The sequence below is a fragment of the Pelophylax lessonae genome, assembly GCF_965119305.1.
Source record: "Pelophylax lessonae genome assembly, chromosome: 5".
In the NCBI taxonomy this organism is placed as follows: domain Eukaryota; kingdom Metazoa; phylum Chordata; class Amphibia; order Anura; family Ranidae; genus Pelophylax; species Pelophylax lessonae.
The window spans coordinates 427935721-427963363 of NC_138772.1; the positions used below are offsets into that span (position 1 = coordinate 427935721).

Below are 27643 nucleotides of genomic sequence, written 5' to 3' on the forward strand. Positions count from 1 at the left end.
AGAATATTATATGCCTTTATGTGTTTACAGTTTACCCCTATGGGCAAAACCATTTCCATGCAGACTGCCCATTATAAAAAGCTACAAAAGACCATTAATTACACCATTGTAGCACCAACTGCCCAAAGGGGCTGCTGGAAATAACCAAGTCTCCCTTAACGGTTCAGAAGCTACCAGCCACGATTACCAATTGTCAGCACATTGACAAAATTCAGGCTCAGTCTAGGGGTGTCTATTGAAGTTTCATTTCAGATCTTGAATATAGACAGAAAGGAGGAATGAGGGTGCAGGATACTCAACATATGCAGGTGTTGGGAGGAGAGAATCCATGAAAAATTCTGTTTCAGCAGTATTGGGCCATATATTATGCTGAATAAAGAGATAGCTAGTTACCCTGAGACTTTATGGTCAGTCACAGACCTTGTAGTAACCCTCTGGCACCTCACGCTCAAAGCACTTGCACACCTGGAGCTATAGGTGAAAGGTCCCACTCACAATATCCAGAGGCAGTCCCCAACCAGCTCCCCTGGTAACACTTCAGTGAAAGGTTTGCATACCAGTTCAGGTATTGTCTTCCAGCAAATTTTCTTAACCCCTTGACCTCGGGAAGATTTACCTCCCTTCATGACCAGGCCATTTTTGCAATATGGCACCGCATTACATTTGGACCAGTCGTGCGACACTGCACCCAAGTAAAACATATATAATTTTTTTCCTATAATTAGAGCTCTCTTTTGGTGGTATTTAATCACCACTATGAACTTTCTTTGGAAGTGCGAGTGTCCCCAGTAAGGCTGGCTTCCTACTGGGTTACTTGTGAACTGCCTCTGTATTTCAAATACTGTTATTGCAGCTTTACTGGCCTGCCCCTCACCTACACACCTAGGCTGCCTCCTGGGGCAAGACCCCAGGAGAGAGCTCTGAACCGATTTTCCCAAACATTTATCTTCTCCCCAGCCATACCTTCTGAACTTACCTTCCAGGGATTGGCTGAGGTCTGAAAAATAGTCATCCCAGTAGCTGACCTTCCTACTATTTCTGGAAGCCTCTTCCAGAGGCCAGCCAGAGCCATCAACCACCAGCGCTCAACATGACTAGACCTAGAAAATAAGCCGTTTCTCAGCTGGGCACAGCAGAGCCCAAAATGTTATCAGTGCCAAAAACCGACAGGTTGGGTATTGTTTAGTTGTAGCGGATCCCCAGCACAAAGTCAACAAGCAGAAAAGCTTGAAACCAGGTAGTGAGAAGATGTGGTCTACTCTATCTGGGTTGCCAGACAGGAGGAACTTGGAAACTAGCCTGACCTCCAATTGTAACAAATGCATTCTTTGTGGGACAGGAAGGTGGAGGGTGGTATTCACTTTAGGCAAGCTTTCAATGGCAAAAAAAAGTTAAAACATCTTCAAATTTCTTGATGCTGCTAAGAGGCATGAACTTACTTGGGGTTCTGACTGTGTTTCAGAGCTGCAATACATTTTCCAAGGATGAGCAGAGAATTATTGATGTTTCCTGCTTCTTTCAATCTGTCTCCAACCGTTAGTGTTTTATTGCAGCGCTCAGATCCAGCCAAGTCACAAAGTGACATTCTGCACAAGGGGCAAAAAAAAACCAAACATTACAATAGGTTATAATTGGGCCTGCCTGCTCTCTGGGCCATTTGAATTCTTTAGGGTGCAACTTTTGGTTTAAAAGCCCTAAAGATCATTGGTCATAGTTTACCCTGCACAAGTCTAAAGCACAATTGTATGAAATTGCACTTACTCTGACGCTCCAAGAACACTGGGATCATCACCATTGCCTAATTTTAGGAGCCGGATTGTAAATATACTGTGGCTGGAAAACAAAAACCAAAAGATGAATGCTTCGATAAGAGAAGCAATTTGAGTACTTAAAACAATTTTTCGATTTTACCGCTGATGCACAATTAATGGCAATTTTGTTTTCTTTATGGCCATGTTTATCTTTTATAAAAACAAATTAAAAAAAGGGAATCTTTAAAAATCGAAAGCATTTGGAGCGCAAACTAAAACAATGGTGGTTATGCTGCAATTTGCCTAGTAGTTACTAGTAGAAAAACGGGTTTGTTTTGGTGCTTTAATTTACTCTCTCGATCAGCACTATTTTATTTATCCTTATGCTGTTCGCATTAGTAAATAAGAGGAAAGTAAATAATTTACCTGTTTAAAACATTGTACATTACTTCATGGTCTAGGCATATAATGTCATTCATCCCAGGAGTCTTCGGGGGGAGAAGAGGTTCTGAGCTGAGCACACCCTCCTGCCTGCCTGACCGACCTAAAGGCGATGGGATTCCAGGAAGTAAATGCTACAAGATTCATCTGCCCTTAGGCAAGATGGCCACCACTAGAAATGGATTGTAATCTCTTGCAAACTACCCTTCCATCTGTAGGGTGGCTACTACACTGCATGGGGGGGGTGGTCTTCTCTGGAGCCCAAATGTAGCTACCTTTACATGTGTGCTCAAAGACCGCACTACAGTTGCATGTGCCAACTTGATGGCTACTCTGCCATCAGCCCTTGACAGCAGTGCTAGAAGAGGTGGGAAAAAAAAAAAAAAAACTGACAAATTTTAGTTACATCAGAAGAACTATAGGATACAAAAAAAAAAAAAAAAAAAACACAACTCTGATATATTGACGTTTGAGTAATCTACACTAATTTAAAGTGTTTCTTTTAATTTTTTTATAGCAGAGTACATCATCAAGTCAATTAAATATTAATCTTGTACCTGTAGAAATGTCTGATATTTGATCCCTCAATTCATGTTCCACAAGTAATGGACAATTTTCACCTTGTGGTGTTAGGATACTTGAGCATGGTTAGCTCAATCCATTTTTATTCTGTATTGACTTATGTTACGTTTGCATAAATGCCATGTACAGTGCTTGTGTACAATAAAGTTACCCTAAAAAAAAAAAAAAAAAAAAAAAAAAAAAAGATTTTCGTAAGATCTTACCGTAAATGTTTTTTCTCCTATGTCCATCGACAGATACAGCCTCATCACCATGAGCTGGGTGGAACGTCCCAAAGCAGTATAGGCATAAGTGGTGGGAAAACACAACCAGACAGTAACAGCTCCAAAAGGCTAAAACGTAGCCAACCGGGCAACACGGAGCTCACCCAGATAAAAGACCCCAAAGAGAAGTACAAACAAACATTCTCTTACGAAACAGCAGCCTGCAAAACCTTGCGGCCAAAAGGAGGCATCCGAAGAAGCCAACAAATCCACCTTGTAAAATTTGGTAAAAGGTGTGCACAGATGACCAAGTCACTGCCTTACAAACTTATACACAACAGAGGCCTCATGGTGAAAAGCCCAAAAGGCACTCAGCGCTCTAGTAGAATGCACCTCAACAGGGAAAGGAGGAACCTGACCCTTGATCGAATAAGCCTGAACAACCTTCTGCCTGATCAATGTCGAAATGGTCGTTGTGGACGCAGCCAAACCTTTGCGATGACCATCCGGAAGGACAAAGTCTGACTTCCTGAAGGACTCAGTAACCGTCAGATAAACCCTTAGCGCCCGAACCACATCCAGAGTGCAAAAGCAACTTCCTTGTGAGGTTTAGGCTTAGGACATAAAGGCAACACAATGTCTTCATTCAGGTGAAAATCCGACACCACCTTAGGAAGAAAGGACGGATTAGAACAGAGGACCACTTTATCCCTGTGGAACACCATATAAGGCAGACAGGACAACGCCGCCAACTCAGACTCTGCGGGCATAAATGATAGCCACTAGGAAGGCAACCTTCTGCGACAAAAAGCAGAGAAATCTCCCTTATCAAAAGGAGGCTTTTGAAGAACAGACAAAACCAGATTAAGATCCCACGGTGGTAGATGCACCCCCTGAATGAAGGTGCGAATCAAACTGAGTAGCCAACAGACATTGGAAGTAAATAGCCAAGGCTGAAACCTGGCCCTTGATGTACCCAAATGCCAAGCGCTGCTAAACATTTTGTAAAAAGGTCAAAACCCTAGCTATAGAAAACAAGCGAGGGTGCAGCTGCAGCGATTCACACCAAGAAATGTACGATTTCCACGTACGATAATAGATCTTCCTAGAGGACGACTTCCTGGCCTTAAAGGGTAGGAATCACCAAATCAGTCAAGCCGTTAAAGCCGGCGACCATAAAGCAGGATGGAAGATCGGTCCTCGAGATAGATCTTCCCGCAAAGAGACGCCAACGGAGGATCCACGACCATTTTTACCAACTGTGTACCAAGACCACGAGGCCGGTCTGGTGCCACCAGAACCGGAATGCTTTCCTTTGCCACCCTGCGAAGAAACCTTGGCAGGAGAAGGAGCGGAGGGAAGGCATAGATCAGGCGGTACTGACTCCAAGGAGCCACAAGAGAGTCTGTCGCATCGGCCAGAGGATCCCTAGACCTGACCACAAACCTCTGAACTTTCCTGTTGAGGCGAGAAGCAAAGAGATCCACTTCTGGGGTCCCCCACCAGTCACAGAAGATGAAACACCTCCGGATGCAGGGACCACTACCCCTGATCCAACACCTGATGACTCAGGTAATCCGCTTGCCAATTCTCCACACTCGGGATGTGGACTGCTGAAAGAGTCAAACCATTGTGTTCTGCCCATACCAGAAACTCGGCCACCTCTTTGGCCGCCAGGGCACTCCTGGTGCCCCCTTGATTGATGCAAGCCACGGCCGTGGCATTGACTGACTGGACTCGAACCAGAGAGCCGTGTAGCCGACTCATCCAGTGAAGCAGGCAGAGCTTGATCGCTCTCAGCTCCAGAATATTGATCGGCAAGGAAGACTGACACCCAAGTCCCCTGAGCACAGAGCTTCCCCAGCACTCCACCCCAGCCTAATAGGCTGGCGTCCGTGGTGACCACCATCAAAAACACCGGCAGGAAGGACTTGCCATGGCCCAGGACAAGTGACTGGATCCACCAAGAGAGCCGACTTCCTGAGATGGCTCAACCGAATCTTCTGGTCCAATGATAGAGTATCTCTGTTCCATTGTGACAGAATCTTTCTGCAGCTGTTTCGTGTGAGACTGAGCAAACGGGACTGCTTCAAAGGTTGAGACCATCAGACCAAGGGCCCTCATGCAAGCCCGCAAGGAGAACTGATCTCCCTCCATAAGCAATTGGACCGCCCTTTGCAACTTCTGAACTTTGTCCAAGGGAAGAAGACACTCGCCAGAGCAGAGTCGAGGCTTAGCCCCATATAGGTGACCCGCACAGACAGTCAGGGCAGATTTGGCGACATTGATTGTCCATCCTAAGTCCTGAAGGGTCCGAATTGTGATGGAGATCTGAATGGGAAACTGCTCGCAACAAGAGATCATCCAGATACCTCGTCGACACAACAAGGCTAGCACAGGGGCTAGGACCTTGGTAAAAACTCTGGGAGCTGAGGCTAGACCAAAGAGTAATGCCACGAATAGAAAGGGCTCCTCTTCCACGGCGAAGCAGGGGTATCACTGATGTTCCTCAAATATGGTGACATGGAGATACGCATCTAGGAGATCGATGGAAGTCCGAAAATGCCCAATTCAAAGATGCCACCACCGACCAAATTGACTCCATTCGGAATTTCTGCATTGCACAAAGCGGTTCAGAGCCCTGATGTCCAGGATTGCACGCACCTTGCCCTCCTTTCTGGTGAACAGGTTTGAAACCTTGAGTGTTCCTGTTGGGGAACTGGCACAATCACCCCTTGAGCCTAGGAGATCTTGCACAGCCTCCCGCAGATCCTTCAAACGCTCCAGAGACCGGTGAAGATTTAACTGAAAAAAACCTGTCCCCTGGTCGGGACCAGAATTCTATCTTGCACCAATAATAAACCAGTTTGCGAACACATTCATCCTGAATGAAGGCAGTCAAGGGTTCCTGAAAGAAGCACAGACAACCCCTCACCCCTAAGGCATTTGAGGGCGCCCCTTCATGCTGAAGAGGGCTTGTCTGCAGCACCGGACTGACCGACCTTGGACTTGCCCCAGGGTTTCTTAACACCTCCAGAAGTTCTGAACGGCTTACCTTTTTCTTGCGCCCCAGAGGCACAAAAAAAACTTTGAGCAGAAAAGGAGGGACCCTGCTTAGTACGGGGTGTCTTACCCTTGGAGGATTGATGAAGAGTACTCTTCCCACCAGTCAGGCCCTTGATCAACTCATCCAATGAGTCGCCAAACAACCGGTTTCCCAGAAAGGGGAGGTCAGCTAAGGCTTTAAAGCTTGGTCAGCCAACCAGCTCTTCAACCAGACCATGAGTCTTAAACAATGCCCACGGCCGAGACCCTGGCCACCAGGGGAGCCGCATGCAGATCACACAGGAACACCAGAGCCTGGATCACCTGATCCAACAGTTCCAGAGGAACAGTCTCGTGCTCCAAAGACTCCCGCAAACCCCTAATCCATCCAGTCACTGTCTGAGACTAGCACAGACAAAAACCGGTTTCAAAAATGGAACCCACCAGCACGTGAAGATGGCAGGAAAGGGATTTTACCCGCCTGTCCACTGGATCCGTAAAAATTGGGGAATCCTCCACAGGCACAAGAGTATATTTGGATTGGTTTAATCTGGAAACAGGATGGTTCACTTTAGGTTGCACCGTCAAATGGTTGGAAGCCTTTTCAGCAAAAGGAAACCAGCGTTTAAGAGTTTTGGCACCACTAACACATGCTTAACGCACTGCCATTGGTGATTCACAAAATGATGAAAATTGTCGGGACAAGGGAAAACCCTGTCAGCTTTTGGAGACTTCTGGGGGCCAAAAGTCTCCCGCATACCTGCCAGCATTGGCTCAGCTAATTTTAAAGTATTCCTCACTGAACTAAGCGGGGATTCCACCAAGTGCAATCCCGCACTGCAGCTGAAGACAGGTCCTCTTCACCATCTGACTGCGAGGAAAGCGACCCCTCAGGAAAGGGAGCATCCGGGGCAACCACATCAGCCTCTGAATCAGAGTACACCTCCACAGATGGAGAAGGGTGGCCATTTATGGCCATCAACCTTTTTTATGACTAAATCAACAACTTTAGTCACCAGGCTTTCCAGGGCAGCTGAAATCGCTGCCAGCGACTGCAATCCAGACTGTCCAGGAGTCAGGCAAAGTGGGTCTGAGGGGGAAATTCAAGTTTGGGACTCCATAGTGCAATTTTGAGTACTGTAGCTTTAAGAACGCTGATCGCGGTATCCACCACCGATGCAGCGGTCTGCAGTAAACCCCTTTAAACCAAACTGATAGAAAGTGCAAGGATATGCCCGCAGGGAAGCTCAATACTTTACCACCTCAGACACAAAGCCTCCTGAATTGTCCACAGCAAGTGTAGCACCAGGGCAACACAAATATGGATGCCCATACAAAACAATACACATTTCAGAGCCCCTGCATCTCGCAAGTTGACAACTGCTTTAAAAGTAAAGCTTTCCCAAAAAGTGATGCGGTTACTTTTTTTAAAGGAGTGCTCCACTTGAGACAAGTAGATTAGGAAAATCATAACATCTTTCAAAGTTGATAACCTAGTAAGAGTTTACTCAACGTAAAGACCCAGAGAATCCATATGACCAATACTTATGAGCAGTCAGAAACTGCAACCCCCGTTTCCCCTTAAAAGTACACCATTATAGAATGAAAAAAAAAAAAAAAAAAAAAAAAGCCCCAATAGTGCAAAGAGGGTTTCTGGACTTCAGATGCTGCGTACGCAATTCCAGTCAGTTACTCAAGTACTGAGGTCCTAAACCAACCAGTATTTCCAGAAGGTAGCCAGCCATGTCAGCAATCACAATGCAAAGGTTTTACCTTTAAGCCACTTATTACAAGTCTAGTAATTATTTAAGAGCTGCTCCCTTATGTAAAAAAGTACTGCATATAGTCATTGCAGTCTAGAAGGACTTTTTCTCACTTGGCACTTTATGTATATGTATTTTTTTTTTATGGCTTCTTTTGCACATTAGAAAATATCACGATTTCACATGGTATTGTATTAACACATAAATTTGGATGATTTTGTATACATTTATCCAGGTGAAGTAAACTTTTTTTTTTTTTTTTGGGAGCACATCCATATTAAACTTTAGAGACCATTTATTACTTTTAAGCACTGGTCACTTATTTTTTACATAATGATAAATTATACATGCATACAATACAATTATACATACAATTATACGCTGATAAATTATACATCCATATATTACTAGACTGTTCAAGGGATTTACCTTTGTTAGCAGCAGCCCACACTTGTATATACATTTTCACAATTATTCACGTCGGTTTTGGAGATACGCAGCAACTCTTATTGTAGGCATATTACATATTGTGGGAACACAATACGTCCATTCCTAAGCGCAGGTTTATTTATATTTCTAGAGCACTTATTACAAGTACCTTAAGGTGATAGGAAGGAATACACGCTATATTTAAATGTTAAATTACTGAGAAGGAAAACTAAACAAATTTTACCTTCTACTAGACTGCTGGTTCATTTTAGTAGATGCCAAGCTTCGATTTTTGTTCCCAATTTGCAGTATCTTACATGCCTCCTCTGTACTGGTGATATTGAGCCACTTTAGATCTAAAAAATAATAAAAAAAAGTAAATAAAAACATAAATAAAAAACACACATCAAAGTGTTACTAAACCTAGGACCATGCATTCACTATATCTGGTCTCCCACAGTACACAACATGGAAATGCAATTATTTTAATAACTTAACTGCTAAATACCTTTTCTCATCAGCAGTTTAGATGAGAAGTCTTAACTTCTATCAGTTCCTGGTTAAAGCTTGTAGGAGTTTTTCATTCTACTCCTACAAGATGCAGGACCCCTGACCCTGTCTGGACAATGCCGATTGGCCCTGTGCCAATCACATGCACCCAATACACCACAAACTGGGAATGTGCAGAGTTCCCCCGAGGCTCTGTCAATAAATGGCTTGGGGACAGTGGAAGGGGAGGATTAAAAAAAAAAAAACACAAGAGCTGATACTTAACGATTTTATATGCTATTCTAATTTTACAAAAATATGAACACTGTAAAATCTGACTAAACGCATTTTAATATGCCAAACAATTATAGGCTCCCATTGCATTATACACATTGCAATTGACCATTTCTCATTCATATATTCAACTTTAAAGAAAAAAAAAAAAGTTAGGATTACCTTTTACATAAGAGATTCCAGCTTGGTCATCGCATATTTTCAAGGCTGGCCTCTTTTGGTTTTTTGATGTGGGGAACTGATCTAGCAAGTCATATACATACTCATTGTAGATTTCAAAGAATGATACCCATGCAGAGAACTGATGAAGATTTTCCCCTTCATCTAGAAAGAAATGAAAAAACAGCAACTTTATTGTACCCTGCATTGAAGACCACATTCTTTAAAACATGTAAGCATGCCCATTCATTAAACAAAAATCTCAAATTTTAAAAGATGCTAGCTGTCAAGACCAGAACTATTTTTTTTTTTTTTTTTAGAAGTCAAAGGGTGTACAGCAAATTAACTTGAAATTTAGAACAAAAAACACTAGGGTTGCAACAAAACAGTTTTACCGGCAAGTACGAGTAAGGTTTAGTCAAGTACTGACACAGAGTACCGATACCTTTGTGGTGCGATATGAGCACATACAAAATAAATGGGCTCAAATCACACTGCCGAGAATAGCATGCGATTTAAACAGAAATGCGGCACAATTCCTGTCTGAATTGCATGCAGTTTCCCCCACTGCTCATGAGAACCCAAGTTTGTCCGTGACTTCAGCCTGGGTTCACACAGGAGCGGTGGGGAAACCATGCGATTCAGACAGGAATCTCACCGCATTCCTATTCAAATCGCATACGATTTTGTATGGGCTCAAACTGCACTGCAAAGGTATCCTGTTTCAGGTATTAGAGTAGTATCTGTTTGCAGCTTAGTATCGGTGCAACCCTATTAAATGCATACAAAAACAGATCACATTACCATCCAATAGGAAGCTGTAATAACCAGCAGCCATGGTTTAAATTTACCTTTTACAGGTGAAGTTCCGTTACTAGATGCCAAATTACAAAGACTTCCTGAACTTGAAACCGTCTTCATACCATCCTACAATAAGTTATTAAAAAACAGCAATGCAAAAATGCACATTTAGTATTGGCGTCTTTAGCATATGGGGCTGTATAATCTTCCTTATATACAACACAAAGTAAATGTTACAGCAAGCATTCTTGGTGTCAGTAAGAAAGGAAGGGAGGAATGGGCAATGCTTGACCAACAGTTAAAAAATATTCACAAATATATGATCAAATGAAACTTTTCACCACCATACTGAGAAAGTGTTGGTAATGGGCTCTTTGCTCTGTTCCAGTCTTTGATGAAAAGAAAAAAAAAAAAAAAAAAAAAAAAAAAAAAAAAAAAAACAACAACAACACGTATGGCAAGTATCACATTTGTAATATTTATGCTGACAGTAGTACGAGAGAACAGTGGATAGGAGGAAGAATTGGCGCTAAATTTCTCAATGGGCAGAATGATATCAATAAAAATATCAAATGTAGAATGTTGACGCTGATATCTCAATGAGTGAAGACTCAATGTAATAAATATTCAATGTGTTGGAAATAATGTAAAATGAATAAAATATTCTTAGTATTGTGTAAAACACCATCAAATAAAAAAAAAAAAAAAAAAAAAACCACACATGATAAATGTGCAAATAACACCAAAGTGCTGATAATATACTGACATGATAAATAAATAGATGAATAAATAATGGCATTCATGCATACATAATGCAAAAGGCAGTAAAGTGCTTAGGTGCGTGATAAATTGTAAAAAAACGAATACACTAGAATAAAGGCAAGTATAATAATTGATAAGATAATGTCCATGGGCAAAAAAGGTGCTGCAAGCAACGTGCTTCAAAAGGAAAAAAAACTGACTCTTGTGATTCTTCAATAATCAAGGGACTCTTGTGATTCCCCAATGTAGTTGGTGGAAACAGTGTTACCAAAGTGAGCTAATCCTTAACCAAGTGTAAGGGCCGTTCACCTCCATTAACACTCAAATGAGCGTTTTAGTGAGAAGTATCAACAGATTGGAGCACCAGGTCTTTCTCCACAGCTGGGGCTTTACTGGGATCGGTGGGGGGGTTGGGGGGGGGGGGGGGGGTCCCGCTCTCCTTGGGGATGCACCATCAGTAGTGTGGTACTGAGCCGCCTCTTAGGGGGTAGTAATAAAATCGGGTACTCCTACAGCATTTGCTCATTCAGGGACAATAATTAGAGGGATCTCACAGTGTAGTATGTAAAAGTATTTATTAAATTATAAAGATAGCACCTAAGCACTTTACTGCCTTTTGCATTATGTATGAATGAATTCCATTATTTTGTTATCCATTTTTATGTCAGTATATTATCAGCACTTGGTGTTATTTGCACATTTATCAAGTTTTTTATTCATTTGATGCCATTTTTACACAACACTAAGAATATTGCTCTATGTTATACGATGATGATGTCCACTATGTATACCATCTGATTCTCTGCTACTCTTCGTTTACTTTGGGAGATTTTCCACATTTATTATTCATTTTAGCATTTACATTATTTCCAACACATTGAATATTTATTACATTGAGTCTTCACTCATTGCGATATCAGCGTCAACATTCTACATTTGATATTTTATTGATATTATCATTCTTCCCATTGAGAAATTTAGCGCCAATTCTTCCTCTATCCATTTTACTGAGTATGTGGTTACACTACTAAATTGGCTGCTTATTTCGGTGTTACATCTGTATACATTTACATTCACACATCCACCTTTACCCTATACCCCATTGGCCTTTTCTTTCACTAGTACAAGGGAACAGTTACTGTAGCACACAATTTCTGAGCTTACATTAAGACTAATAATGCCATCTAGTGGACAACTTCGTTTTCAAATTTCATTTATTGTTTTAGTTTGCCACTAACCTCTTTCAGGCTGGAAAGGAGAGCTGCTTTTGTGGCTTCCTCCTGCTTGACTTGTGTAGGGTCTAGCTTCATGACATCATTACCAAGATAGGGCTTTAGAGTCATCTTGGGGTACTGTCGACCTCTGATATGACCAAAAATCACATCAAGTGAACGAGGAAGTATACCACCGTCTTTTGGCGTTCCTGCAGAGGCAAAAAAGTTTGTTTCTGTATAAGGGTTCAAGCACATAGGGCTTAAAAAAACCCCTCTTTTACAGGAGTTTACTTTCTTCGCAGTCTGTAAAAGCACCTCTAGGTTAGCCTATGTGTCCATGCACCCATAGGGGTTTAGACATACAAGAAGTGGAATTTACAGGCTGGAAAACGCACTTATTCCCCATGTAGCAGGTTTTCCAGGCATTGGGCCGGTTGTGGGTCTGCCATTTTTACCGGTTACCACTCCAGCCCATGTGAGCTGCGACCCTGGGTGTGAGAACTGAGACATGGACAACTCCGACATCTTTGATTGTTTTATTGTATTTTTAGGGGATGGGAGAAGGGAATGAGTGGGATACTCCTTTGGCTCGACTATGTATAATTCTGGGACTTTACAGTAAAAATGCCCGTTAGCGCTGTCTTGATGCCAGCCGCCGCTAGCCAACGCTTACTGGCACTTTGAACGCACTGTATCTCTGAAAGCTGTGCTGAAACTCCGACTTAAGTCCAAAAGATCCAGGACTATAGAATACTCAACTTCTCCTGCCTTGCACTGGCTTGAGGTAGCTTGTTGCGAGTTCCTGTATGGCTGCAACTCTTAACTGATGCACTACACACTGTGCTCTGACTCTTCAGGACCCAAACTGCAGGCGCCCCCTTTTACACTTCAAGGTCCCCAACCTAGGTACCCCCTCTATCACTTCAGGGTCCTCTGACCAGGTACCCCCTTTACAGCTAGCTGATACTTGGATCCTAGAACCTTCTCGGGAGTGGTCCTCACTGACGCTAGGCAGACCCCCAGGGGCAATCCTCAGTACTCACGACCTGTGTAGGCTTTCCTGGGACTAGACCCCTCTCACTTTCCGCTGGTTCTCGGCACACCGGATCCCCCTCAGATCAATTCTGGATTCTCAGGCAGCACCCGAGACATCCACTTCCTCTGACAAAAGGAGAGACAGCCGTCCTCTACCTCCTGGGACTCTGCTTCCCGCCAAAGATGCTCAGTCACGCACTCCCCTCAGAATACCCACTCCCAGAATCCTTTGCAGCAGAATCTGCCTTCTGGGGTAGTTACAAGCCTGAATGTGTCCCCGATTGGGTTTCCCCCAATGCCCTATGAGAAGCCTCTCAGAGCCAGTGGGGAGACCAGTGGAGACTTATTCTGGCCAGATGATTCCATACCTGTTCAAATGCTTAAAACACACATGCTAGGTTTGGCTTAAGGCACGTTTCAGCTGCTTTTTCTTGCCAGTGGTAAAGGAATTCAGGAGATAAAACAGAAACACCCAGTGTGCATGAGGCCCAAAAGTAATTAAAAAAAAAAAAAAAAAAAAAAACACACACAACATACTGGTAGTTTCTGCCACCAGACAAAGGAAATACATCAATCTTCAGACTTTCTACTTAGGGCAGTGGTTCTCAACTCCAACCAGCCAGATTTTAAGTATTACCTTGGGGAGATGAAGGCTAGAATACTGCAATCACTGAGCAGCAAATTATATCACCTGTGATGCATTTAATTAATCTTGAAAACCTGGCCTGTTATTGGATCAGGAGAACAGGAGTTGAGAACAACAGAGCCTGCAGGGCAACTGACTGATTCAAATTTAGAAAGACCTTATTTGTAACCGGTCTGGATCAGACTAGAGACCAAAAAAGCCATAGCATCAAGGGCTCTGTTGAAATGGATTCTTCCAGAGGAAATCTCCTTATGCGGCCATTTACATCTATGGGTGCTGACTGCCAGACCTTTGTCTATATGCGCTTGTAAAAAATTTCAAAATAACAGATCGATCTGACAACCAGAAGAATCACACTAGGAGTTGTACATCTTCCACATTTTAACATAAATGGCTCTAATCACCACCCTGCAAAAATGGAAAATAGAAGCTCCAAAAGCATGTCTAAGCAGTTATACAGAAACCAAGCTGAAGCTTATAATTTGGCTTCCTCCAGGTAATTCAAAGGCCCCTGAAATCACGTCTGACAGGAAGATGCTAAAACAGGAAGATGCTAAAACCGTTTGAACTGCCAGATGAAGTAAGGAGAACCATTGGATTGAAGCATTGCCATGGATACCTGCAAATTCTCTTGTTCCTTGGAAAAAAAAAAAAAAAAAAAAGTTACAGAGATGATCAAGTATCCTAGAAAAAAAAAAAAAAAAGGAACCTCCTGGGCAGGTATATTCAATTTGAACTTTTAAATAATCAAAATCCAGTCAAGCCCAACTTCACTGAAGTGGTGTTGAGACAAGGAATCAATGCAACCCCTCTTTCGCAGAGGTGCTAGGCTTTCTGTCATTACCTTTGAAAACACTAGAGAAAATTAAAAGCAAAAACGGTAGGAGCTCTGAATTGTAGATTTAATACCTGATCCTCCGATCTCAACACTAGTCTCATGAAGTTCAGAGTTCAAAGGGGGATGTGGAGGTAGGGATCCTTTAGGTCAGTTGATGCTATGTAGCAACCTTGCACAAAGATTCCTTATCGAAAAAAATCCAGTTTTTTTTTTTTGGACCGCTTTGCTCAGTGGTCCCAAACTGAGGATTAGGTGGAACTTTACCCTAAGGTATCCCACGAAAAACACAATGGGAGTAGAAACCCTGCTGCTCCATTTCTGGAGGCACTAATATAACCACCTTCTGAAAGTATTCATTCCTGGGATTAGGGTCTTCATTGGCAGAGACTTGACTATATTTTCTGGAAAATCCCTCACCAAAATATCTTCAGGAGGAGGAGATTCCACAAATTTGGTTGTATCCTCTGGAGAAAATACTCAAACACATTTTTTATTGTGCAAGAAACCCTTGCAATCTTCCTCCTACTGGGAGAGAAAACCCACTGAGACTTCTCAGACTGTACAGGAGGATGGAAAAGGACTTCCACTTTGTTCTTTGGCTTGCGATGTACAAGTCCTCTTCCTGCTCTGCGTTCTATCCTCCTGCTATTGAGCTCCTTGCGGGCGGGGGAAGAGTCTAGATGCCTGTACTTGTCACCAGAAAAGGTTAGTCTTCCGTACATTCCAGAATGAATTCTAATTTTAGGCCAAAAAGAAGGGCACCTGAAAAAAGTTATACGGTAACTTCAAAATTGTACATTGACCACTTGCCGACCGCCCACAGTATATTTACTGCGGCAGTCAGCCCCTCCTGGGCAAAGCGACGTAGTACTGCGTTGCTCACCCAGGAGCCTGCAGTCACTCGCGATCTCCCACTGGAGAGGGAGAAAGGCAGGCGGCTGATATAAACAAAGCCACCTGTCATTCTCCCTGGTGTAACTGCAGAGATCATACGATCCTGCTATGTAGGATCGTATGTCTCTGTGGTTACATCACTAGCCACGCCCCTTTACAGTTAGAATCACACCCCTAGGGACACACTTAACCCCTTGATCACTAATAAAGTTAACCCCTTCCCTGCCAGTGTCATTTTTACAGTAACCGTGCATATGTATAGCACTGATTACTGTAGTAATGTCACTGGTACCCCCAAAAGTGTCAAAAATGTTAGTCAGGGGTCCGATCTATCCGCCGCAATGTCGCGGTCCCGCAAAAAAAAAACCCCCAGATTGCCGCCATTAGTAGTTAAAAAAAAAATAAATAAAAAATGACAAATCTTTCCCGTAGTTAGTAAACGCAATAATATTTGCGCAAACCAATCAAAATACGCTTATTGCGATTTTTATTTTTTTACCAAAAATATGTAGCAGAAAACAAATTGGCCTAAAATGTTTAAAAAAAAATTTAGATTTTTAAATTTTTTTGGGGAATTTCATATAAATGTGAAAGTTATTTTTTCAAAATTGACGCTTTTTTTGTTTATAGTGCAAAAAATTAAAATCGCACAGGTGATCAAATACCACCAAAAGAAAGCCCTCTTTGCACGACCGCGCAATTGTCTTAAATTCACGCACTGCTGAATGGCAAAATAGGCCCTGGTCTTTGAGCAGGAAAATCCTCCGGGGCTTAAGTGGTTAACAGCCAAATCTCCAGGCCAAATATTCAGCCACAAGGCAGAATTGGTAAACAAGCTGATCTGGCTGACATTTGAATGATTTGGCTGAGGAATCTGCTATACATTTTACAGCCTTTGGAAAAGTCAAAATTACAAGATTTCTTTTTGCACATACCTGCAATAGTATGCGCTTTTAAACTGATTAAGTCATTCAAGGTTTCTAGCAATGCAGATAGTTCCATAGTAGATTTCAGATTCCCCATAATAGACTGCCAAGATATTTTAAGCAGCAGATCCATTCTCCTGTCCATCGCCACCTTGGTTTCCCATGTCCTCAAAAAGATACATCCATATTTTTGGACACGTAGGAAAAGGGTGCGTCTAACTTGGGCATTTTATTTTATATGGCTGCTGAGTTTTCCTCAAAACCAGAATCTCCTGTTATCCGCTTTTGAGGTTCGGTTTACTGGGTCCGGCTATTCCTTTTTCACAATGTCAGAAATAAGGTAAGGATGAACTAGAAACACATAACCCCTTAAGGCTTGTCTAGACCCAAGTACATACGGTTGTCGAAGGACAGATCTTCTTTTCAATGCCTAGCATAAAATGCCCTGCTTTAAGACGACCATCCACCTCTTCAAGGGGTAATTTGTATCTAAGGCTGAAAACCCCTCAGTATGTTCCTCCATCAGTTTCAGAGAGATAGGAATTTTTCACCTTCCATGTGTTAAAAGATCCCCCAGGCTCTGCACTAATTGCAGAAGACTGAAGGATGGGGGACTATTCGAAAAAACTAGAAGCTTGAGGGGCCAGAATACACCATAGCATAGTGCGAAAAGATTGAAAATGGCAGTGTTTGTTTTTCTCTGAGGAGACCAAGTCATTGCAAAAAAGCTGAAGATCCACTTTAACAAGGAAAGCAAAACAGCCCTTACAAAGTGGAATTTTCCAAGAATCTCCAAGTTTGACTTTGCATGAGGGGTACTTCCTTTTCCCAGTGACCTGTTCTTTATCAGAGGAATTTGTCTAAAACCAAAAACAAGCCCCAGCTGAGACACTGATCCTCAAGCACCATACTTTCAAATTGGCACTGACGAAGACATTACTAATTCAAGTGCCCAGCCACCAGGGGGGAAACTATACAAGAAGCTCGAGACCACCACTGAATCCCTACCTGGGCTTTGTTAGTACCAATGACTGACCTAGTCATTGCCAAGGTTTCAGCTTCCTCCATTCTGCAGAGCCTGCAGCAAAAAGGGTGCCTTAAAATGCCTGCTCTAGAGTCCTGAAACGCGGTTACGCCAAGCCAGAACCATAAATAGGTACCAGCAGGGTTCCTTCCTCCTGTGTCTTTGTGGCTGGAACAGACACTGCACACCTGAACCAAATGTCTTGCCCCCTCCAGAATGACCAGATATGGCATGGGATGCGCCTTCAGCCACCAGAAACATGGCACCAGGGGTGCAGCAAGCAGGGGCCAGGGGGTGCAGCAAGCAGGACCAAGCTCTGAAAACCAAAAACAGGGCTAGTTTATCAGGCAGTATAGGTTCTCTGAGCATTGAAAGGGGAGAAGGAGCCAGAACATCCCCTACCTGTACCGAGTAGATGCTTGTGGGACCCAACACCAAAATGAAAAAGTAAAGGGAGATACCAGCCTTTCAGGACAGCCCTGAAAGATGCTAGCCTCCCCCAGTTTCATAGTGTCCCTGCCAAACTGGGGGATCTGTGAGAAGAAGCCTCCTTTTAAAGTCTGAAGATTGAGGCGTTTCCTGTGTCTGGTGAGAGGAGCTGGGATCTCAGGTGTGGTCTTAAAGACATTTTGGGAAATATAAAAACAGTTACTGTAAGTTAATTGTACAGTTACCAAAAAGCCACATCACCTTTGACATATTCAACCTTTATGTAGCACTGCTCGGGTCCCCCTGGGTTACCGTTAGCAACACTAGCAGTCACAGATTAACACTTTACTTCTGGGCTCAGTCAATGATCAATCCAGGGGTATGTAGTTTTGGTGTTTTATTTTAAATGGGGATGGGGGAGAGGGAAGAATGGGATACTCCAAATTGAACTACTTACAATCAATGAGGACTTCTGTCTGAAGATGCAGCCTGACTGCAGATTCACCTTGCCACTAGATGAATTTAGGTTAAGTCTCTGTACAGATGACTTTGTTAAGATCATCTTTGGGATACCTGCCTAGTATCTCCTATCACTCCACAGACTGACACCCATCCTCTGACTATCCTACACCTGGGTGCCCCCCACCTCAGGTCAGGCCCCTAGACATGATCCCCTGTACTCAGGATACTGTCTTGAGGGTCTCCAGTGTCTCTACCCCTCCAGACAGTTCTCCTGGACCTCTGGGTTCAGTTCCTTTCCTCTGGTCCCCAGGCCAACAGCCTGTGAAAACGTGCCACTGCTACAGAGGAGGAGGCAGCCGCCACCCTTCCCCTGGGACTCTGCTCACCAGCCAAAGACCTGTGCTCCTGGCTTTAATACAGTATCCAACAATGCACTCAGACATCCAGTCTCTACCAATCATTGGGACTGTATCAAGGCCTGTGTACTTATTGGTCAGGTCCAACATGCCTCCCTATTGGACCAGGGTGAAAACATGATCTAAACCCAATGAATAACACTGAGCAGACCTAACTCGCAGATCCTGCTCTCTGTTAGGTAGAAAGCAATATAGATTTCCCTGCTGCTCCTCTGATAGGCAGACAGAGCCAAAAACGATACTCTCACTAGCACCTGTCTAGGAGGGTGCTACATTTATCTTATCCAAAAGAACTCACCAAGGACCTTTCTAAAGCCAAGTCTTGAAGCAAAGTCTACTAGAATTTACCTTTGGCATGCAAGAGAACTTGTTCAAAGTGGCATTTCTGTATCTAAAGTTATAGGTATAAGGTGAAATAAATGCCACACTGTTGTGTTGCTCACCTGTCAGCATGCAGTAAATAAAGACACAAAGCTATATTTTGCAGGGCAGTCTAATTCTAAAACAGAAATGAAAACCTCTCCATCGATCTGTGTGCAGAGAAGGAGCTGTCGGAGCCCCGTTCTCTATGGGAGCTCGGATGAAAACAGACCGCCTGTCTGTTTTCATCCGGTCTTCCAGACCGATGGAAAATAGGGTTTCCACGATTGGATAGCAGCGGGTGCCAGCGGACATACGCTGCTCCATAGAGGTACATGGAGCATCTGATCAGGTCCACCTGGAAAACTGACAGGCAGACCGGATCGGAAAGCCCGTGTGAATGGAACCTAACAGTGCAATATTTGCATTCTTTTTAAATTTTGGTTCAGCACTGGTATTATGCGTTTGAGTGCAGCTATGGGAGATTTAAATTTTTGTTTGATGCCAAGCACCAAAACACTGTTTTTCTACCATTTAATCAACAAGCAGTTTGTACAGCCAAGTGAGGGAACACAGGGCTTCTTTAAAGTGGTAAGGGGGGGGGGGGGGTAAAGTATTTAGTTTTTGTTTTTTTTTTCTAATAAAATGTCATCTCATACTGAAAAAACCTGCGCAGTACATCTAGAAGATGGAATCCGTGAAAAATTCTACATCTCACATCAGGAGGTCATGCCAATGAGTTCATTATTTTATCCTACAAAGTTCCCCTTAAGTGTTTATTATAAAGTGGCCTCATACACGATCGGACCGATTAGGTCCGCCCGTCCGTTTTTTAGGCAAACCCGATCAGGCCACCCATTCACCTCTATGGGGAGGCGGATGTCAGCTGACATCCAATCTGACAAGACCCGCTGAAAACAGATGGATGGCAATACGTTTGTCATCCGTCCAGGGGGTCCAATCGGATGAAACCAGTCATGCTACCAGTTTTCATCCAATATCCCCATAGAGGAGAGCTGGACTGACAGGTCCATCTCCACACAGTGAGCAGAGTCGGACCTCTCATCCACCTGCTTAGCAGGGATCAACTGAGCAATCCCAGTTGGGCAAGCAGAGTCCGCTGAGCAGATCTAACCTGTGAGAAAAGGGCCAAAATTGTATTTTTTTAACCTTTACCATGTACAGAAAGTCACTTATCTAGTGACTTCGATACTGAAAGACACTCAGTTGGGGGGGGGGGGGGGGGACGCACACTTCATACCTTGTATTGTAAATGTCTTCCCAGCATTGGTGACTCCATACGTGAACACAATCCCATTCTGCCCTTGGGTGAAAGAATTCACTAGATCTTTCATTGTTCCATCAAAAAACTCTGCTTGTGTTGTCTCTGGTCCAAATATCTGTATAATTCAAAACAGTAAACATCTACAATGCAAGTAAGAGGACCAACGCAAGAAAAAATTCAGAATGAAATAACCTTGGTGAAAGTAAACTTGTGCACCGATTGTCCAATTCCCCTTTCACAGTTTTTCATTGTAGAGGAGTCTTTAGGAGCACTAAGAGAAACCAATTCTGAGTTTTCAACAGTCACACAATCCTTAAAAGAAATGGAGGAAAGATAACACAAATAAAGAATTATTCATGGAAATATACACTTTGCTGTGTTTTGTACATGCAGACCATACTGGTAACTAACCATACCACCATGGGCCCAGTTTTACTCAACTCAAACAAGTTAGTAAGATTGAAGACTGCTCTCCCCATACAGGAAGCCCAGAAAGAATCAGCCCTCTGATGATAATGGAAAATAACCCACTTAGAAGATGGGTCAGCTTCCAACTCCTCTGGAGGCAAAAACCTAGATGGTACCCTTGCCAATTCCCATATTATAATCATTTAGAATTTTAGCATTAGGACAGAGTATATTAAGGGACATTAAATGAGATTTGTTTTTCAAAAATAATCTATACAAATCTACTACTGAAACCCTTTACGAGTGCCCGACAGATGTGAAGCAGCAAAAGGGTGGGCTTTAATGCCCACACATGCATTACTGAGTGGCTGATGTTTACGTGCTGAGATTGCACACCGCAAGTTTAACACAAAGAAAAATGTCCATCTAAAGGAGTAATTTGGAGATTTAGAGGGGACTGAGAAACAATAGAAGGTACTTTGAGTTATAGGGTCATTAAACCCACACAAAAAAAGCCACAATCAATAAATGCTGTATTACATGCTGTTCATACTCAGTCACTGAGATAGGTTTTTTTGTAGCATACAGGAAACCTGGTTGATCCTGCTGTTCTCCCATCTCCACCTTCTGTTCTTGTCCCCAATTAAGCTAGGGATTTTGCAGCTGTGGTGGCAACTCTGCACATGCTCAGTGAGTTTCTATGCAAAGAATTTCCTCCCAGACTCAACAGAACACACCTGGAAAGATGTGACAGGCTAACTGACATATCACAGCTACACTAGAATATATATTGTTTTATCAGGAGTTTAGGGTGACTAACCCTCTATAATCAATATAACAAATGTTAGTGGGAAGGGAGGCAATAACTAAAGCAGTAATATTTCCTCGCAGGTACAGAACAGATACAAGCATTAGGGCACCAGTAATGCAATACTGTATAAACAAGATTGTAAAAACCAACCTGGGATTCATGGTTTGCAAGCTCGGTTTTTGAAAAAGGTCTGATTCTCAAGTACACCTTCAGTGGATGTGAAGTTTGTTCATTCTTTAAAAGGAGGAAAAAAAAAAAAATTGAAAATTATTTAAAAAAAAGTAGGGATGCACTGATACCAGTATCAGGCATTTGATTGAGTATCGATACTCGCCCGGATTCTCCCAATACTTTATGGTGCTGAAAACTGAATAGACTGATGACATTAGGTAAATCAATCACAAGCCCATGCAGGGAGATGGTAGTGTGCCAGTGAGGCACTGATTTATGGGTTCCAAGGCATACTCTGCTGAGCCTGGTGGAGTGAACAGCTGCCTCTAACCAAGGAGCTCCTGGAGGCGGGCGGCAAGCTGACAAATCACAGATCATTTGGCTCTGCCTCGTTGGTTGGCTGCACAGTACTGTCTCCCTAGTGGAGCACTTCCGCCCGCTCCTGACTGCAGCTGTCATTTCCAGGTGCGCCAGCCATTGACGGTTCCGTTCATCGATCTGGCATCCTTTGCGCTTGCCGCCCATCCCCAGGATTAGAGGCACCCGTACACTCCACCAGGCTCAGCAGAGCCATCTATGGGACCCATGAGTCACAATGCTGCACTGGCACACTACCATCTCCCTGCATGAGCTTGTGATCAGTTTACCTAATGGCATCAGTCTGTTCAGTTTTCCAATAAATGATTGCTACTTTAAAAACATGTCTCTACCTACCTACTGGAACTGCGCTGCTCCTGCTGAATTTTGTGAGGTCTAAACTGTCCACTAGATACCCACACACTTCTATGCAGTGCGATTTGCACACTTTTTTTTTTATTGACGCAAATTGCACTACAAAGTATCGGTACTCACCGATAAAAAAAAAAAAAAAAAAGGTTAAATTCCAAGTAAAGTCCACCATTCTACGACCAAATTGTGGTGTCTGGCCAGCTTTAGTCATATCCTTGGAGTCTAGGGTGCACACAATTCTTCAATTGTTCTGGATCTTCACACAGAATGGCTAGCTCCTAAGATAAATTTGTGAATAAATCCTGAAATATTTTTTTTCCCCAATATAAGACACTCAAGCTTCCTCATGGGGCAGCAAGGATACTGGTCGAAAGGTCAGGACATGGACCCCCTTCCCCTCCTTACTCTCACATAATTGCAATATAGAAATCTACTTATGTAAACCTTCAGCAGCTACAGTAAACGAATGGAAAATGCTAATTATACGGAAAACAAAACGACAGTCAGCAGTGCTCATAACACCCAAAAATGTGCAGAATCCCATTCCTGCAAAGGATGCGTGTTTATATACTGTTTATGCAGGTTTACAGGGAGTTTTTCCCTAGGCAATTTTATGACTTTGTTTGCATTTGCATTTCCTTTGAAGTCACTTTGCTCGTCACTGATGTGCAATTTTTTATGCGTTTGTGTTTAAAAAAATAAAAATACACGCTGCACTACAATGGTGTGAACAATGCCCATTAGATATTTTGGATTTTGGACTGTATATGCAGTGGGAACACAGAAACATCTAATTTACAGTAAATGGGCCATGAATTTTTTTTTTTTTTTTTTTTAAGCAAAAGCAGGGAGCTTGCAGTAGATTAGATCAACTAATTGGAATACTTTTAGCCAGCTGAGCAGTGAAGAAAAAAGATAAACGAGTAGGTGTATGAGGCATCAAATCTTCAGCCATGTTATTTTTATCAAATTATACCTAACCACAATACAGTCCTTATATTTTCTTAAAGAAGGTTTACGGTCTTACTTACCAACACTGAAGAGTCAGATACAAGTGTGTCACCTACAGCACTGCATAGCCCTGGATCCAGCAGAGAACTCACTTCTGCAGTCAGCATGGAACGCTCATCTCTGATGTCCATTGCACCTGCTGAAAAATCAGAATGCACCACAAAGTTAGGCATTAAAAGTATGAACACACAAAATAGCACACTTATGTGATCATGACCCTATGGCTAGGTCACAATGTGCCATTGCGAATAGACACACCACTTCTTGTATATGCAGATACCATAGCTCCATTGTGTAATTACACACACCACTAGGAGTTCATTAGCTTCCAGATGATAGGATTCCACATTTCAGAATATAGAATAGCAAACAAGCAGAACAGTTCCAGCATCATACTGATGTAATGCAGGGCACCACCTTACATCCACTCTCTGGTTCACAATTGGGTTCCATATGCCTCCCCCTACATTTTAACAAGTATGACGATAAAAATAAAAAAAAAAGCTAAATACTATAGGAGAAAGGAATATTTTGGCAAGGTAAGCAAATTCCAGTTTTAGGGGATACAGGTGACAGATACAAAGCTACAGCACTCTTCCATTATCTGGACCAACAGAAACCCACCACACAAAGTATAGAGTCAGCAACACAAGCAGAGAAGGAGTGGTGAGCAGCAGCTGCTGCCGCCTTCATATCATCTGCTACCCACCTGATCTCATCAGCCTCCACTAATTCTACTGGCCTCTATAGCACACAGAAGGTATATGTGTAGCCACACATGATTTAGACTTGTCTTTGCATTGAAATATTTGTTTTCTCCTTCCAAGCTCACTTTATGTGTGCTAACAATAATCTTAAATTATCTTGCACTGCCATTGTCATCAAAAGGCCTTATTATGCACGTTGATGCATCAAAAAAATGTAACAACAAATGTCAAATCAAGTCATGTGGCATCACACAGATGTGATCTAGAAACATATAAAAGATAAGTTCACTTATTGGAAAAAAAATGTGCATTTATTATTATTTTTTTTTTGGAGCCTGCAAAGCATTGCACCAGAGATCATCAGATCGCTGGTGACATGCAGGTCTCCTGTAGATCTGTCAGCATATCTGTGTGTATCCAAAGGCTGCTGAACCTTGTCGTTTCAAATGCACGTAGCCCTGTCAATAAGTGATGCAGCCGGGTGAGAGAGGCCACATTTTTAAAAAATTGTGACAGCTAGCGGGGAGGGAGAAGAGTCAGGTAGCTATCACAGTGAGGACCGGGGGGGGGGGGGTTTGTTCCCTGAATATGGGTGTAACATGTAACATGTTATGAAAGGGGAACTTATCCTTTAACCACTTAAGCCCCGGAGGATTTGGCTGCTAAAGGACCAGGGGTTTTTTTGCGATTTTTTACTGCGTGACTTTAACGGACAATTGCGCGGTCGTGCGACGCTGTACCTAAACGAATTTGACGTCCTTTTTTTCCCACAAACAGAGCTTTCTTTTGGTGGTATTTGATCACCTGTGCGATTTTTTGATCACGCGCTATAAACAAAAAAAGAGCGTAAATTTTGCAAAAATAACAATATTTTTCACATTTTTTTATATGAAATTCCCCAAAAAAAAAAGTAAAAATCAAAATTTTTTAACATTTTTCGGCCAATTTGTTTTATGCTACCTATGTTTGGTAAAAAAAATCGCAAAAAGCGTATTTTGATTGGTTTGCGCAAAAGTTATCGCGTTTACTAACAAAGAGAAAGATTTTTGTCATTTTTGGTGTTTTTTTTTTTTAACGCGTAATGGCGGCGATCTGCGATTTTTTTTTCGGTACTGCGACATTGCGGCGGACAGATCGGACCCTTGACTGACATTTTTGACACTTTTGGGGTTACCAGTGACATTACTGCAGTAATCAGTGCTATACATATGCACTGTTACTGCAAAAATGACACTGGCAGGGAAGGGGTTAACTTTATTGGGAAGGGAGGGGTTAAGTGTGTCCTAGGGGCGTGCTTTCTACTGTGTAGGGACATTGCTATTGGTGTAAAAGCAAAGATCAACCGTTCTACATAGTAGAACGGTCAGATCTTTACTTTTACACAGGGAGAACTGACAGGCAGCTTGTTTACACAAGCTGCTCTGTCTTTCTCCCTTCACAGGAGCGATCGTAGTGTGGCCGGCGGACATCGAGTCCGCCGGTCACACGCACTGACTTGCCTGTGAACGAGCCGCGGCGGGCGCGCGCCCCGGCGGGCGCGCGCCCGCTCGCTATAGGCTCGCAAGTCAGTGACAGGCGAGTGACGTACCGATACGTCACTCTGCCTGGCCGGGGCTGACCGCCGCAGTATATAGTCGTGCGGCGGTCGGCAACCGGTTAAAACACAGACGTAGCTGCGTTGACATGCAGTAATTTGCATAGGTGTCAATGGGCCCTAAGTGCCGGTTTCCACTAGTGCGACATGTCAAGTCGCACAGCAAGTCAAAAGCCATTGATTTCAATTCGGCCCGTTTCCACTGCCGCGACTTCAGTTGCGGCGACTTCAAAAGTAGTTTGTGCACTACTTTTGAGCCGGCTTCAGTGCGACTTCCCTCTATAATGAGGGACAAGTCGCACTGAAAGCCGCAGTTTACTTTCGCTACAAAGTCGCGCTAGAAGTAGCACAACTTCGTAGCCGTGGCAGTGGAAACGGAGCCTAAGGGTTTAGTCACATTGCAACGCAGAATACAGTTGTGCATTGAGGTGCGGTACATTAGGTGGCTCATTTATTTTGAACAGGATGTGAGTGCATATAAAATTGTACAGAGCATTTTATCTGTTACTGTGGTACACGACAACACATTGTATATATGCCATATTGTATAAGTGCACTAGAGAGCACTTAAAGGCTCATTTTGATGGGCTCAAATCACACTGCAACAGGATCGCATGGTTGTTTTGTGATGCAATCCGGTGCAGGTAAACCGCACCGTGTTTGCGATGCATTTGGGACGTCGTTACCATTGTAATGACATCTGCAGCAAATCACAAACAGTGGGATTGCAATGTGGTGCGGGAAACGCACAGGGATCGCTGCATTTCCTGAACTGCATATGTGTGAACCTAGGTGGACAACCATGGAGAATCCTGCTTGGATGCACAGGTGTTCCATGACAGCCAGGGAAGTGCAGGTGCACAGCCCTGACTGTAGATAGTACGTTTTCAGAGCCATGACAGATTGGGAGCAGCGTGGTTGGGTGAAGCTGCTGTGTCCCAAATGACATGAATGGGACTGCCTGCATGGGCATTTACCTGCATCCCTGTGCAGGTAAATATGTTCCTCTATGGGTGTATGCTTTAGTGCACCCCATGTGAACAATGAACAATACCACACTGCAACACAGTTATACAGTGTGGTACGGTAACTGGCAATATAATGTTACAATGTGATATTTTAATGGATATTTTTTAAAACAATGTGAACCATGATGTATAGTTGGTACACATCTGTACATTGCTGTGTGCTATGACACAAGTGCTGTGCTGCCTAGGTGCTTTGGCAATGCCCTACACTCTTTTATGTGTTACCATGCACTGCAGTAACATTCAGTAAAATGTTTTTTTTGTGTGTGTCACTACAATTTAACATTGTGTATGAGCCTCCATTATAGTGTAGAGAAAAGTGTTGTGTAATAGCTTCTCTGGAAGGTAGTAAGTAATTCCCCTTCAGCAGACAAAGATTCTGCAAGCCATTTCTTTAAAGCAGTTGTAAACCATGGCTGGTTTAAAAGAAAAAAAAAAAAAAAACACCTGTAAGACAATGGCATAATGTGCTAGTGTGCAGCGCATACTAGCACATTATGAAAAACTTGCCTTAGAACGAAGCTCCCCAGCAGCGTGTTGTCACCACTAAGAAGGCTGACATCTTCCCCTCTTCTTTCTTCAGGGTTCGCATGCTCTGGCTGTGTGATTGGCTGGAGCGCGATGACGTCACTCCTGTGAATGTGCCGCGACGGGCCTCGGTTCCAGCATGAAGCTCTGAAGTTCTGGCAAGGTATGCTGTACCTTCACAACACATGCACCTGTGATGTCACTTGCTGCACTCAGGGTAAATATCCCCTAAAAACAACAATATCTCTCCTGCGCTCAAGTGGTATGCGGGAAGGTGAATCTTCTAGGCGGTTTTATGACACAAATGAAGTGGTCTTGCTGCCCCCCTTAGGACCAAGGGTATCCAAAAGGCACTACAAGAAAACAACAAGAGAAGGGCGCACTGACCTTGTGCATTACCACTTAAGA

General features: G+C 43.1%; 1 protein-coding gene across 1 annotated transcript in view; it reads right to left on the reverse strand.

Annotated features, from left to right (window-relative positions):
• LOC309556383 (kinesin-like protein KIF20A) overlaps nucleotides 1-23515 on the reverse strand; it is a gene marked incomplete at its 3' end in the record, with an annotated part of 46396 nt that extends 22881 nt beyond the window's left edge. The window contains exons 1-10 of the mRNA XM_082258846.1: nucleotides 23399-23515; nucleotides 21618-21701; nucleotides 20441-20560; nucleotides 20225-20363; nucleotides 11958-12142; nucleotides 10008-10083; nucleotides 9160-9321; nucleotides 8459-8570; nucleotides 1762-1833; nucleotides 1440-1586 (exon numbers count right to left, since the gene is read on the reverse strand). Coding sequence (XP_082114972.1) covers nucleotides 1440-1586; nucleotides 1762-1833; nucleotides 8459-8570; nucleotides 9160-9321; nucleotides 10008-10083; nucleotides 11958-12142; nucleotides 20225-20363; nucleotides 20441-20560; nucleotides 21618-21701; nucleotides 23399-23509 — 1208 coding nt within the window. The 5' untranslated portion in view covers nucleotides 23510-23515. The remainder of the gene's footprint in view (nucleotides 1-1439; nucleotides 1587-1761; nucleotides 1834-8458; nucleotides 8571-9159; nucleotides 9322-10007; nucleotides 10084-11957; nucleotides 12143-20224; nucleotides 20364-20440; nucleotides 20561-21617; nucleotides 21702-23398) is intronic.
• Between the last annotated feature and the right edge of the window lie 4128 nt (nucleotides 23516-27643).